This window comes from Mastigoproctus giganteus, chromosome 8 (assembly GCF_048544385.1).
Source record: "Mastigoproctus giganteus isolate SK-2022 chromosome 8, ASM4854438v1, whole genome shotgun sequence".
NCBI classification, from domain to species: domain Eukaryota; kingdom Metazoa; phylum Arthropoda; class Arachnida; order Uropygi; family Thelyphonidae; genus Mastigoproctus; species Mastigoproctus giganteus.
The window spans coordinates 100,778,224-100,794,436 of record NC_143582.1 but is presented as its reverse complement, the minus strand read 5'-3'; the positions used below and the strand labels follow the sequence as shown (position 1 = coordinate 100,794,436).

Sequence of the window (16,213 nt, the reverse complement as noted above, 5' to 3'; positions counted from 1 at the left end):
CTAGTATGTTTGGGTAGTGAGATTGGTTGAAGCATTAACTGCACTATATTGATGAGCTGCCTCTCCTGAATTGTATCTATTACACTGGGTGCAATAAATGCTCTTCAGTGTAAACTTTCAGTTACTCATCCAATAGTGTATCAAATTCAGACACAGCTGATATGACTTACAGAATGAAAACAAAGTTATTTTTTGCATGATTCCTGGGTATACAGGTATCATATGCATTACTAATAGTATTAATAGCACACAATAAATGAAGCAAGAAAGCAGGCTTATACAGCATCACCTAAAAAAAAACATTTTGCCTAGCCATCCATTCCAATAGTTTGACTAGTTATTCCAAGAATTTATTCAAACTATCCACTTCCACAGCAATGGTAGCAAGGAAGCTTGTTCCATCAACCAACCACCCGTTGGGTGAAAGCAAACTTCTGCACATCTGATCTGCAACCATCCTTCCCTAATATGAATTTATTAGCATTAGCATTAGTTGAGGCATATGAGACAAGAAAGCAAACTTATAGAGCATCAGCCAAAAAAAAAAAAAAAAAAAAACCCCTTCCTATTTCACCCATCCTGTCACTCCAAATATTTGTCAAGTTCAGCCTTAAATTTATTTCAGTTATCAACTTCCACAACAACAGATGGAAGTCTGTTCCAGCAATCAACTATCTGCTGGCTAAAGGCAATCTTCTGCACATCTGTTCTACAACTGTCTTTCCTCAATTTGAATCTATGCCCTGTCAGGTTCTTAATCTGAGCAAGCGGAAGTATCCCATCAACATCCAGCCTGCTCAAACCATTCAAGGCCTTAATCACCTCAGTGAGATCACCTTCCAGGTGCCTAGTCTCCAGATGCTGCAACTTGGAGAATTTAAGCCTCTCCTGGTAAGAGAACCCCTTTGTCCTCTCGCCAATATTTTGCCTATCACTGTACTTGTTCTAGCAACTCTACATCCTTCCTAAAATGGATGCCTCCGTAGCCAGGTGAAAAGGAGCAGCAGTGCATAGCACACGCTTCTTGATTAGACCCGGGTTCGAGCCCGTCACCACCAAATACAGAGAATGCGGAAAGGTCAGGGAATGATGACCACTGCATATCCCGGAGCAATATGGCCTTAGTTGCTAATGCTCCTAAAAAAAAAAAAAAAAAACCAACCCAAGCCGTCCTAAAATGAGGCCTCCAGACCTGTATGAAGTACTCAAGGTGTGGCCTGACCATTGCCATATACAAAGGTATAATCATCTCCTTGTCTCTAAAAATAAAATAATAACGCACATATCCAGTGAAATATTTTAATTAACTTTGGAGCTTTCGAGGCTGAATGTGCCACTTTATCAAAAAATGGAAACTTTACAGATAACTGCAGGTGCCTAGTGTCCAGCCACTGCAATTGGTAGAACTTAAGCCTCTCTTGGTAAGAGGATCATTTCATTCCCCTAACCAATCGTGTTGCCCTTCTCTGTACACGCTCAAGTAAATCTACATCCTTCCTAAAATGAGGCCTCCAGACCTGTACGCGGTACTCAAGACGTGGCCTGACCACTTCCTTATACAGAGGGACAATCACCTCCTTTTCCCTGCTAACAAAATTCCTATATATCATTGACAAAACCCCATGACCTGCCCTGGCAGCATGTCTGCATTGCTCAGAAAACTTCATATCTGACTGCACAATTATTCCCAGGTCTTTTTCATTTTCTACCAACTTAAGTGTAGTACCACATAGTTGGTACGTGTCTCTGGGGTTACTTCTACCCATACGCAGTACTTTGCATTTGTCAAGGTGAAACTTCAGTTCTTATCCCATCTGCCCAAATTATCTAGATCCTGTTGCAGTAGCACACTGCTATTACTGTCATTAGCAACCCTGCCAACCTTTGTATCATCTGCAAACTTCGACACTAAGCCTGATATACCTTCATCAATATCATTGATAAATATATAAAACAACAGACGACCCAACACCGAACCCTGTGGGACTCCACTAATAACATTAGTCCACGAAGAGCAGCACCCATTGATTACCACCCTCTGTCTTCTCCCACTCAACCATCCTTTTATCCATTGTAGCAACTTACCCTTAATACCATTCTGCTCCAATTTGTACAATAGTCTTCCATGCGCTACAGTGTCAAAAGCTTTCCTGAAATCCAAATATATGATATCAAAATTATTTTTTGCATCTAGTTCCTTTGTAACCACATCATAATATCCTATCAAATTTGTCAGACACGACTTTCCCTTAACAAACCCATGCTGTGTCTGAATTATTGCTGCAGTCTTGTCTAGATGATCCTGCAATGCATCTTTAATCAGTGACTCCATTATTTTATCCAGAACAGAAGTTAAACTAACTGGTCTGTAATTACTCGTGTCACCCTTCAATCCCCCTTTGTGAATTTAGGATACATTTGCACATCTTCTCCAGTATGTGGGGACCTCCCCTGAGTCCAAGGATGCTCTCATAATTATGGCAAAGTGTTTGCTTAGTTTCTTTGCCACCTCCTTTAATATAACTGGAAATACACCAAGTGCCTTTCTTATGTTTAACTTCAACAATTTCTCCTCCACTTTGCTCTCAGTTATTACAAAATCATTAAGCACCCTGCTACAATTTGATAACCTCATGTGTGTGTGTCAAGACGCCTGGTCAGCGTGAAGAGGAAAAGACCAAACCCTCCAGCATATGACAGCACAACAATACAAATGGCCCTCAGTCCCCATCAGCTTTCACTCTCCCTCTTATGGCAGCAAGAGGATCAGAGTGGAAGCAGTAGGTGCTAAGAATCTCTGGGTACGACCAGGCTGCCATGCACGGAAACTGAACTTGGCCTGTTATAATGTACGATCACTCATCAGTGAAGACAGGATATTAGAGCTCGAAAAGGAATTAGAAAATGTGAATTATAATATCATCGGCTTGGCTGGAAGAAGAAGAAATGAATCACTTATAAGTTTATCAAGTGGAAATCTGCTGTACACCAATGGAAACAGTGAAAGGAGTGAAGGTGGAGTTGGGTTTCTCGCCCATAAAGATTTTAAAAACAACATTTTGGAATTCAAAAGTACATCACCAAGGGTGTCAAGACTAATACTCAAGATTTCTAAGAGGTTCAAGCCAAAGATTATAATGATTTGTGCACCAACATCGAGCCATGATAATGAAGAGGTTGAAGAAATGTACACTGAAATTGAGAGTCTTCTAGATGAGCAGAAAACCCACTACACTATTATTATGGGGGACTTCAATGCTAAGGTTGGTAAAAGGCAAAACAGCACAGAAAGAGAAACTATAGGAAATTTTGGAATTGGTGAAAGAAATAAAAGAGGTGAAAGACTTGTGGAATTTGCAGAATCTCAAGGACTCTCAGTAATGAACACTTTTTTCAAGAAAAGTGTGAACAGAAAGTGGACATGGAAGAGTCCAAAAGGATTAACAACTAATGAAATCGACTTCATCCTCACTAACAGAAGATATATTGTGAATGATGTTACCGTCCTGAATAAGGTAAATGTTGGAAGTGATCACAGAATGGTAAGATGTACACTTGATATAGATGTAGAAAAGGAAAGGAAAAAACTGACTCGAGTAAATAATACAAAGGTCTTTGAGATAACAGAGGAGGAGAAAAAGCAGTATGTACTGGAACTTAAGAACAAGTTTGAGCTTCTGCAGACTGCTCAGGACCAAGATATCGATGAGGAATATTACAACTTTCTGAAAGTGATAAAGCCCAAGAAACCTATAGGGAAAAAGAAATGCAAAGAAAAAATTAGTCAAGAAACACTTGTCATGATGAACCGAAGACGACAAATGAAGAGCAAGAAAAACACTGACAGGGAGAAAATTGAGAATACTGAGTTATTCAAAGCCATTAGAAAGAGTCTCAGAGAGGACATAAGAAGATTTAACACAAGAAAAGTAAAACAAGCATTAAGGGAAAACAAAGGATTTAAATCAGCAGCCATGAGCAGTAATACAGAAAGACAAATGATACTGAAACTGAAGAAAAGCGATGGTGTACTTATAAACAGCAGAGAAGGCATAATTCAAATAGCAGAAGGCTACTATAGCGAATTATACAAGGAGCGAGGGAATGATACCAGCAGTAGGGAAGATGGATTGCAAAGTAGCAACACATACGACATACCCGATATTCTTCCTGCATTGAAGAAAATAGAGAATCGTAAAGCCCCGGGGGAAGATGAAGTTACTGTAGAGTTGTTAAAATTGGGAGGAAGAGACATAACACAAAAACTGGCAAGGCTCTTCACAAAGTGCATTAGAAAAGGTGTGATGCCTAAGCAGTGGAATAATGCAATCATAGTTTTGCTGCATAAGAAAGGAGATAAATCAGAAATTGGAAATTATAGACCAATTAGCTTGTTATCCCACATGTACAAGTTGTTCTCAAGGGTCATTACTAACAGATTAGAAAGAATACTTGACGAAAGAGCAAGCTGGCTTTAGGACAGGATTCTGAACTATGGATCACCTTCACGTAATATTACAGCTAATGGAGAAAGCAAATGAATATAAAACACCATTTTGCCTGGCATTTGTGGATTATGAAAAGTCATTTGACTCTATACAGCATAAGGCAATGTTTCGGGCACTGGAAAGACAAGGCATAGATACTCCATATATTATGATTTTGAAGAAAATATATGAGAGTGCTACCTCCTTTATTAAACTAGACAAAGACAATAGGAAATTTACAATCGAGAAAGAAGTTCGACAAGGAGACACAATATCTCCGAAGCTGTTTACTGCTGCCCTTGAGGAAGCTTTTAGAAGATTAGACTGGTCGCAGAAAGGAGTCAATGTGAACGGAGAGTACCTAAACCATTTACGATTTGCAGATGACATTGTGGTCATAAGCCACGATCCCAAAGAATTCGAGGAAAATCTTAATCAGTTATGCACAGTTAGTAAGGATTTTGGACTAAAAATGAATATGGCGAAAACAAAGGTAATGATGAACAAGTATGCCACGGAAAGGGAAATAGTGATCAAAGGAGCAGTAATTGAAAAGGTGGAGTCATATACTTATCTGGGACAAGTTATTAGCTGTAATAATGATAAATGGCTGGAAGTGAAGAGAAGAATAAATTTTGGATGGATAGCATTCAGGAAATATAGTCACATACTGAAGAGCAATATCCCACTTTGTCTGAAACGTAAAATAATGAATCAATGTATACTCCCCACCATGACTTATGGAAGTGAAACTTGGGCACTCACCAAAAGAATGGAAGAGAAGCTGAGAACTGCACAGCGAAGAATGGAATGAATTATACTGGGAATCAGACTGTTAGATAAGAAGAGAAACACATGGATTAGGCAGCAAACTCAAGTAAAGGACATTCTTATCAACACTAAAAAACTAAAATGTCTAGGGCAGGACACATAGCTCGAAGACATGATGACAGATGGACTAAGAAAATAACAGAATGGTACCCAAGAGGAGCTAGAAGAAAACCTGGAAGACAACGGCGGAGATGGATAGATGAAATTCATGAGTTTTTGGGTAGTAAATGGATGGTCAGTGCTCAAAACAGAAGGAACTGGAAAGTTGCGCTGGAGAGGCCTTCATCCTGCAGTGGATTGAAAATGGCTGATGATGATGATGTGTGAATGTAGATGCAAAATACTCATTCAGTTTGTTTGCTATCTGAGCAGGATCATCAACAGTCGAACCATCAATACAAAGTGGACCAATCAGATTCATCCCCTTCCTTTTTGAGTTTATATAAGTAAAGAAATCCTTGCTATTTTTCTTAGCATCTTTTGCCAAAGATTTCTCATAATCCGCCTTCGCCTGCCTAACCTGCTTTATGCCCTGATTACAGACTAGCTTATATCTGCCATAGGCTTCTGAGTCACTTGATAATTTATATGCATCCCATGCATTTTTTTCTCTGTCACGAGTCTCATTAGTTCATTTGATAACCATTTAGGCCTAAACCTTAAACAATATTTCTTAATAGGAATGAAACTTTTAACTTTTATAGATCATTACTAGCATGAAACAACAATATGATTTTGCCCTTTATGCAAATGACTTCTGTTATTTTACATTCATCCAGTAAACATTTTAAAAAATATATATTTTTTCAAACACTTTACAGTAAAGTTACAAGTCATTCATTTATTGTTCTTACAGAAATCAAAGGATAATGCATATTTTGGATTTGTGTTAAACTGAAAATATTGCCAGGTGTTCACAAGGAGTCCAAAATGTTAATCTTCAGTTGATGAAAAATGGGAGCCATGCTTGAATCATGTTAAAAGCAGAATCACATTTTAATGGGTTTCAGCTGTACCTATAGAAAAGGAATGCAGCAGAAATGAAATGTCTATGTGAAAGAGAGTGGGGAGAGACATTGTATGACATGGGTCATTAATTAACCTAATTGCCCTATTTAAGTTGAGTCTATAAGCCTGAGAGGGGTTATGGCTGGAGTACCCCAGATGCAGGAACAATATGCTATGGCAGGGTGGATTTGACATTTGTACAGAGTGAGTAGCTGTAATGAAAAGTAAAAGATACCAAGAGCAAAAGAGAAAGTCAAATTTTTTAAATGAAGACGAAGCAATGTTTGAGATGTTCCTATGCTAAGAGAGATTACAAGTTACCGTAGTTCCTAACAGAAATGTGATCTTGTCTATAAATCTGAGTGTCATTGAAGATAAGCAAGGAGCAGAAAAATTAATTTTGCAAGATAGAAGACAGCACTGAGTTTTAGAAGGATTCAAATTTACTAAGTTATCTTTCCCAAACTGGAGAATTACCTGGAGATCAACAATTAAGAAATTGATAGTGGTTATTTGAAAAGTGAAGCTATTTGTTCAGGGCATGGTTTCTCAAATTTTAAAAGTACAATGCAGTGTGCTGTCATCAGCAAACTGTGGATAGTATTTATGATTGATGAAAGAAGGTCATTAATATACAAGAGGAAAAGAGTGGAAGAAAGAACTGAATCCTTGGGGAACAAAAGCATTACTGGAGAAGTTAGAAGACTGAGCCATTTAAATCACCTGCAGTAAATGGTCTGAGGGAAACTGGATACCTAAGTACAAAAGATAGGACAATCCAAGAAAATAAGACAAGTCATAAGATGGAACATATTTAGAAGACCTTTTTTCCAAACATGATCAAAAGCCTTTGAAATATCAAGAGAAACTGCTTGAATTTTACCACTGAATTAGTCCATAGATGTGAGTAGCATAAGCCAATATATGACCAGTGGATTAGCACTAACGAAGTCTATATCGGCAATCATTAATCAGATGTTAGGTTTTAACAGTTTAAGAATTGGCATTTAATAAATTTTTCCATTACTTTAGAAAGAGTACAGATGAGTGCAATAGGATATGGGAGGGATTTGTCACCCTTTCTAGAAACTGGCTGGATATGAGCAAATTTTCAAGCAGATGGAAAAATAGTAGTGAAATAAGAAAGTGAAAAAAGGCAATACAGGTTTTGAGAACAAGCAGAGAAAAACCATCAGGCCCTGGAGCTTGCCATCAAGATTGTTCAAAATTCTTCTGACATCATTTTGGTGGAAGACGACAGGAGGCACTGAATGGAATGTACTGGGGATGATAGGAGGTGATTTATCAAGATCATCATTACAAGGGTTAGAAGAAGAGTAGGATATCAGCAGCAGGTCACCTTTATCTTTAGCTGAGGTGGCAATAGGACCATCAGAGTTTTACGGAAGTGGAGTACAAATGGGTAAACAGCCAGAATCCTCGACTACTGTTTGGAAAAGAAACAAGTTTTCTACTCCCAGCCAGCTCAAAATCTAGTTTGGACTGATGCTGTGTAGGTATAAAATAAACTTGGAGATTTAGATTGAAGCCCATTAGCATTAGTAGAGGCATATGATGCAAGAGAGCCAATCTTATGCAGCATCAGCCACAAAAAAAAAAAAAAAAAAACCACTTCCACTTCACCCCTCCGTTCGTTCGAAATACCTGTCCAGCTGAGCCTTAAATTTATTTAGGCTATCAACTTCCACAACAAGGGATGGAAGTCTGTTCCACCAACCAACTACCCGCTGGCTAAAGGCAAATTTCCACACGTCTATCCTACATCTGTCTTTCCTCAATTTGAATTTATGCCCTCTCAAGTATTCTGAGCAAGAGAAAGAATCCCATCAGCATTGAGCATGCTCAAACCATTCAAAGCTTTATACACCTCTGTCAGATCACCTCGCTGGTGCCTAGTCTCCAGACACTGTAATTTGCAAAACTTAAGCCTTTCTTCGTAAGAGTACCCCTTTGTTCCATTCACTAGTCTTGTTGCCCTTCTCTGTACTCGTTCCAGCAGCTCGACATCCTTCTTGAAATGAGGCCTCCAGACCTGTATACAATACTCAAGGTGTGGCCTGACCATTGCCTTATACAAGGGAATAATCACCTCCTTATCCCGGCTAGAAAAATTCCTGTATATCATTCACAAGACACCATGAGCTACTCTTGCAGCCCATCTGCACTGCTCAGAGAACTTCATATCTGCCTGCACAATTACCCCCAGGTCCTTTTCATTCTCTACCACTGTCAGTGTAGTACCACAGAGTTGATACATTGCTCTGGGGTTGCTGTTTCCCATGTTAAACTTCATTTGCCACCTCTCAGCCCATCTGCTCAACCTTTTCAGATCCTGTTGCAGCAGCAGCATAGTGTCAGTAGTATCCTTGACAACCATGCCAACCTTTGTATTGTCTGCAAACATATTGCAAACTATTGCAATATATAACATTCTTATCTTGAACAGCATTAGTACATTTATTGGAAAAACAAGGTTTAGATAAAGCACGAGATATTAAAGTGGGGAATAAAGGATAGGAATGACTCCTATAAGAATACTTTCACTGACACAATCTGAAAAAAGTGGGAAACCATTTTAAATATTTTGATTTAGCATTAGCAGTGGCATATGATACAAGAAACCGGCCTCCGTAGCTGAGTGGTCAGGAGCGGGAGTGCAGTAGCACACACTCTTTGAGTAAACTGATGTTCAAGACCCTGACTGCTAAATACGGTCGATCTGCCAACCCGCACTGGACCAGCGTGGCAGATTATGGTCCATTTCCCTCAGCATGAATTGTTGAGGAGGCTTCTATCCTGTAGTGGGTTGATAAAGGCTGCAGTTTACCTTTTTTTTTTTTTATGATGCAAGAAAGCAAGCTTATACAGTATCAGCCAAAAAAAAGAAAAAAAACTTCAGATTTCACCTAAGCATTCACTCAAAATTTTTTCTACTTCTTCCTTAAATTTATTTAATCTATCAACTTCCACAATGCCAAATGGAAATTTGTTCCGTCAATCAAGTACTCACTGGCTAAAGGCAAATTTACACACATAATCTGGAACTGTCTTTCCCCAATTTGAATTTATGCCCTCCTCAAGTGTAATCTGAGCAAGAGGAAGAATCACATCAACACTGAGCTTGCTCAAATCCACTCTTAAACAGATCACCTCGCAGGTGTCATGAGTCTCCAGACACTACAATTTGCAGAACTTAGCCTTTCTTGGTAAGAAAACCCCTTTGTTCCCCTTACCGATCTTGTCGCCCTTCTCTGTACACACTCAAGCAACTCTACATCCCTCCTAAAGTGAGGCCTTCAGACCTGTATGTAGTACTCAAAGTGTGCCCTAACCATTTCCTTATACAAAGGGATAATCACCTCCTTATTCTTGCTAGCAAAAGTGTATCCATCCTGTAGAAGCATTCTCTCCTGTTTTCCTCTCGAAATCAGCCATGGAGAGACTGACAACTGCTCGAGAAGAGGGCAGAAGGGGCCCTGATAGACCTCATTGAACAACAAAAAACAGTGATAGCTAACCCGCAGGATTACTTCCAGAAAAATGCAGCAGCACTCTCTCGTCTATCTTCGTAAGGAAGACAGACAAGTGGCATACCCCTTTCAAACTAAGCAGGAGTACCCTTCTGCCCAGACGGTACAAATGAAGCTAGAAAGATGGGCAAAGAAGGCACTCTGTGGTAGACCACCATCAAGATCACATAGATAAAATGGCTTCCAATCCATGGCTCACAAGTGGAATGCTCGTCCCCAAGACTGAAGGATTTGTGATTGCCATCCAAGATCAGGTTATCAGTACCAGAAAATATAGCAAAATACATCGCCAAGGAGCCTAGAGTGTCAGATGGCACATATCGACAATGCCACCTGGTCTCAGAAGCGATCCAATGCATCGCCATGGGATGGAAGGTAGCCAGGATAATATATCAGAAGCTAGCAAGGAAATACCAGTTGATCAAAGAAAGTGTACTATATTACAAGTATGAATCCCAGGCAGAGAACCCCAACTAGAGACCACATTTGGAGTGAATATGGATGGTGAAATGGGAAGGATTTTTTTTTTTTTTTTTTTGGCTGATTCTATATATGCTTGCTTTCTTGCTTCATATGCCTCTACTGATGCTAATGCTAAATACAGTTCAGCAACATGACATGATGGATACGTTTGATTATTTTTCAATTTGGCATGTTGATATATGTAAAAATATACTAGTATTGTAGCTTCTATCAAAGTTATGTTGTCTAGTTTTTATTGGTGAGTATTTAAAATATTCATAAATTAATTTGGCAACCTCCATATTTTTTCACTCAGTGATGGAGCTCTCCATTACTGAATGACTGGGTATACCAAACTGGTTTTCTTAAAATATGTCATTTACTGCTAGTGTTTACAAAAACATTGCAACATTGTTCTTAATATATCTTTATTTTTCGGTTCAAAAGTAGCCCCATATTTTTTAATTATTTCTTTAAGGATATATACAAGCATATTTATTATAATTTATTATAGCTGATGTTCCAAGTTCAGATCTAGATCCCAACTGGAAACAGGTAAAAATAATTTTTTTTTTTTTTTTTTTTTTGTTCTTTTTGGTTTTGAGGGTTCAGAAAATAATTATAGGTTTAATGAGGTTGCAGAATGCTTAGAAGTAAAATTTTTCTTTCAGATCTCATATAAGCCTCCATATCTTAATGGAGATGTTAACTTCATCTCCATTAAGATATGGAGTAAACTTTAAAGGAATAAAGAAAATAAAGCAAATAAAAATGTTTTGCAATGCATTATTATTATTCAACAAGATATTATTCTAATTAGCTCCAGGTGCAAAGTGATTCATGTGCGAGTTATATAGTGTTCTTGAAAAGTTACAAGTAAGAACACAGAAAGGAAATCCACCTTGCTGTTTTGGGAGGAATTTGCTACTAACTTTATTAGCATCTTGGTAGTAGCACTGATCTTCCCTTCCTTTAGTGGAGCCAGAAACAGGAAAAGAAAACACTCCCCCAGGACAATCAGTCCCCAATCTTTTGATTCAGATCGGCAAAACACAGACAATGAACTGAGTTACACCTAATGCAGAGAGAGAGAGAGAGAGAGAGAGCGAGCCCTGCTTTTCTTTTTTTAATGCTCTGTTCCTGCATAGCTGAAACTCCTAAAGAAAGTTCTTTAATAAATCTTTATATATATGTGTGTGGCTATATTGAAATTCTTGGCTGTTCTGCCTGTCTTTTGGCTTAAAATTGAAATGGAAGATACACTGATGTCGATATGTGTCAGATGGTTGGTCTGGTTGTATTTGTTCTAAATGATTTTTTAATATCTTCTGTGCTTGAACTTAATGATTCAGTCATGCAAGGCCAATTTGACCCCAACAATATTGAGGCAATTTATGCTTCATCTACTCCATCCACACAGCTGAAACTGCTAATATCTATTTTTGAAAATGTTTTGTTTGAATTCTCTACAGCAAATTCTAGAAGTGTCTGTAGATTATTGCACAGTTAGGAAAAATTCATGATTAAGACCTAATAGTGTGCACCTGTTGATGCACACATCATGTACAGTTATCATTTTACTGACATATGTTTTCCTCCAATCCTGTAATGCCCTCTAGCTTCATGACACTGATGCATTGTCTGGAATCAAACTATTGATGTGCATGTTTCACGCAGAGAGCAACGTTTCACCTTGATTCGGTGCCAGTTTGCCAACAAACTGCCACCTAATCAAGGCATTCATTAAAGTGCATGGTTTAGAATTGGAAAAAAAAAATTTGAATTCATTTGCCAAAATGAATTCAAATTTAAAAACTGTGCACTTATTTAATTTTCAAAAATTAAAAATATATGTTTTTAATATAGAATGTGGGTTGTGTTCAAAAAAGTGGTGAGCACAAATCCTTCAGTCTCAGGGAAGAGCCTCAAATGGCATACACCACTCATGAGCCATGTGCTGGAAGCCATCTTGTCTATTTAGTCTTGATGGAGGTCTTTGTTGTGTCCTCAACAGAGTACCTTCTTCAACCCATCGTTCTGTGTTTGTTTCTTCTCTGAGTGAGTGGGGTCTTTTTGTTGAGGTTGAGTGGTGTGTGCCATTTGTCTTTCTTCCTGGAGGCTTGACATTTCAGCTCCAACCACTTGATGTCAGCATTAACAAACCCTTCAAAGCTGACATGAGAGACGAATGGAACCAATGGATGAAGTCTTCTGGGGACAATTTGACACCAGCAGGAAGAGTGAAGAAACCAACTATAGGAGAAGTTTGTACCTGGGTGAAAAGGTCCTGGGATAATATCAAGATTGAGATCGTTGTCAACTCATTTAAGAAGTGTGGCATTTCAAATGCCATAGATGGAACTGAGGATGAGGCAATATATGAAGACAGCGATTCGTCATCAGACACAGATGAGTTGTATGAATTTTGTGATGAATAAAACTTGAGTTCAATAACTTTATGTAATACATTTTTTTCCAAATTTCGGGCCCCAAAATTAAGGTGCGTCTTATACATGGGAGCATCTTATACATGGGAAAATATGGTATATCAGGTAAGAGAAGGATATACAGGTTCTTCCTCCCTTCTTTTAGAATATATCCATGCTTGCTGTTGTTGAGCATTATAAACAGTGGGTTGAGCAAGAAGTTGAGTACAGAAGCATAGTGTGCTCAAGGCATCTCTATGGAAGGTTAATCTGGTTGTGATGTTCTTGACCTTGATGGTAGTCCTCCACTTCATCATGGCTGCTTCTACGAAGTGTGTTGGATTGACTTTACAGATCTTCAATGTCTATCAGCCGGCAATGGGTTATGGAGTCAAAGGGCTTGCAGTTGTCAGTGTAGGCCATGTACAGGTTTCAGTGCTTGTCCAGGCTTGCTCCATAACTGCCATATCAATAATCATTTGCTCCTTGCATCTTTTGCTCATCTACTTACATCTCTTCTACTGCTCGGCTATGATGTTCTGCCTCTCCAAGTGGTCTGATGTCTTTTTGGTTAGGAGCTGGTCAGGATCTTTAAATTGTTGGGAGACTGGTAATCATATCTTCAAAAAGGCCTCTGAGGTTTGGAAAGTTCATATTCACAATATTACATTAATACCCCAACCGTTGAGTTATGAATAGGGATAGGGGTGTGCGGCTTCACCCCCGTTTTGAGGCTATAGTCCTCTCAAAAGATGAGCGTTTCTGTTTACCATGTTCCCGAGCTGCTTCCGTTTCTGGGGCACGTGTAGGAACTTTTGTTCATGCGCCTGATCAGCCACTTGTGCCGTGAACCTGATACTTAAGGATGTGCTGCACAAGTATTATTTCTTGTTGAGAAAGGAGGTGGACGCCCCCAAAAGCTACAATTGTATAGTTTTAATAGTTTTAATGCTTTTAATCTTATATATTTTATTGTATTTTAAAATTCTGTATTTTATTTTGTTTTTAGGCTTTATTCACTATCAGTTATTGTAAATAGATTATGTTACAGTATCCTCTGTATTGTTTGTATATATACAGTATTAAATTATTTTAACTCAACGGTTGGTGTGTTAATGTAATATTGTGAATAAGACTGGTGATCATTTTGTACTTTGCTGGGTTTTTGGTGTCATCGTCCTTAGCCTTCACTCAGGTGATTTCTTGTTTCAGAGTCTCTGGGATTGTGTTAGGGTGCATTATCATCTGGGTGAACGTCTTCACTATATGCCCGTGTTTGCAGCGTGTACTTGTTGAACCAATAGTTGTAGACATTATCTAACCTTGAGGGTAATCTAATCAGCTATGGGGCTTCCCAATTGAGTGCTGTACTTCTTCCTGAATCTCCAATTCTATCATCTCTTGTACATCCTTGGTTTTTTCCATTCTAGATCCATCCAGGAGGCACAGCCATTATGGCTAACTTCGTTGCTCCACACGTTGCCCCAGAGTTCCTTCTGTTTGAGGTAAGCAGTTCCATTTCCCTCCTTTTCCTCTTGTCGATATTCCTGTAAAGGTTCTCTGGTTTTAATCAAAATATCTGGCTATATGTTTTCCTATGGACACTGTAACTATATCGGTGAAGTATCTTGCTCAGTGCGAAGAGGTTCTGTTTGAGGGTATCCAGGTGCTCTTCGATGATTATAGTTCTCAAGATTGCTATGGATGTTGTCTTTTTTTGAGGACCATCTTCACTTTTCTGATTGGCTTCTTACATCAGTTACCCCATTGGTACTGAGTTAGTTGGTCTATTTTCTTTCCTCTTCTAAAGCCTTCTTTCCCAGGCTGCTGGTTCCTTGTCTTTGCATCTTGCTTTCTCTTGGTTTCTTGTTTCTCTTCCATTCATCCTGGTGGTTGCTTCAATAGTACAGTAAATGGCTGTGCAGATGGCATCTATTGTTACTTTGTTGTTGTTCAGATAATCTGGTATTATTCACTGATTGAGGTGGTCTGTGATTTGCTGCCGGATTCTGTTGTGTCTCTACTTTGGTATGGTGTGGGTCTTTGTGGCATATATTCTGCTGAATTCTGCCAGAATCTTCTTCCACTCTGATTCTGTTCTGGATATCGCAACCTCATCTGTTTCCACCTTGGCTGTTCCAGCTTGTACTTCTACTTCTTGTACTTGATGTTTTTCCTCTAGTTCTGGTTCAGTTGTGTTTATATTCTTTGTAGTTGTTCACTTACATCCAGCTTGATTTTTCCAATATTGCAGTAGCAGCTTATTTGTGATGATGGTCCATTTTTGGTCCACTATTTGCTGTTTGGTGACCTGAATGAGTACACAGTGCAGAAACCAGAACCTGACCTCACCTATGGCGTTGTGCCAGTGTAGCCAGGGCCACTGCAAGTGGGTAGGCATATGGGTGGCAGTTCAGGAGATTCGCAATTTTTTTTTTAAAATTGCTTTCTGATTGGTTGATATTTATCAATATTCAACATTTAGGGCAGCAGATTTTATTCAGTATACTAGCGGGTCACAAGTATGAGGAATATAGGGGCAAAAATAATGCGTTGCCTGCATGTTGAAAAAAACATAAACAAAGAAAACAACACTAATTTTCGCTTTCTTTATTTTCATCAACTTCAGCAAGGTACCCTGTTAAGCCAATAACACACTCCCATGCCCATTTTTCTCTTCCAATATCACACCAAACTGACTCAGAATTGCACTGGCAACAATGTAAACATATGTAAATTTCATATGTTTCTTAACTAAGAGCATAACTAGTACCCACATCCTCCTGTCTTTTTAAGCTGTAATCCTCATATTCAAATCCTGTTTCACTCAGATATGAGATTCAGAATTTGAATATAGGGAGTATAATATGTACAGAATGGAGAAACAGGAGAGGAGAGGAGAGATGGTTTATGTTTTTAGTTAGCTTCAAAATCTAAGGCAGTTCACCAAGTTGACATGAGTGAATAGTGCACTGTCCAAGTCAGTTCAGTTTGACGTAAGCACAGGGATGACCAAAATGAGAGCTGTAGTGTGTTATAGGCCTTATGGTGATGATTATAATAAACAACAATAGACAGTGGACCAGAAAATCAGTCTTATGAGGGGAGGGGGTTTAACATTAGTGAATGGAACAAAGGGGTGCTCTTACGAACAATATGGTGGAATAGACTTCCATCCCTTGTCGTGGAAGTTGATAGCCTAAATAAGTTTAAGGCTCAGCTGGACAGGTATTTCGAACGAACAGAGGGGTGAAGTGGAAGTGGTTATTTTTTATTTATTTATGTTTTTATTTTATTTTATTTTTTTTTTTTTTTGGCTGATGCTGCACAAGCTTGCTTTCTTGCATCAAATGCCTCTAATAATGCTAATGCTAACATTCCAGATGTTGACTGGATTCATTAGGTTGGTCAAATGCACAGTAGCATTTTTTTTTCTTCACACCAGCAA

At 38.7% G+C, this 16,213-nt stretch overlaps 1 protein-coding gene across 1 annotated transcript in view; it reads left to right on the top strand.

The window, feature by feature from the left end:
• LOC150081740 (F-box only protein 7-like) overlaps positions 1-16,213 on the top strand; it is a 389,948-nt gene that overhangs the window by 273,797 nt on the left and 99,938 nt on the right. Inside the window, exon 9 of the mRNA XM_090379603.1 lies at positions 10,854-10,894. Coding sequence (XP_090235729.1) covers positions 10,854-10,894 — 41 coding nt within the window. The remainder of the gene's footprint in view (positions 1-10,853; positions 10,895-16,213) is intronic.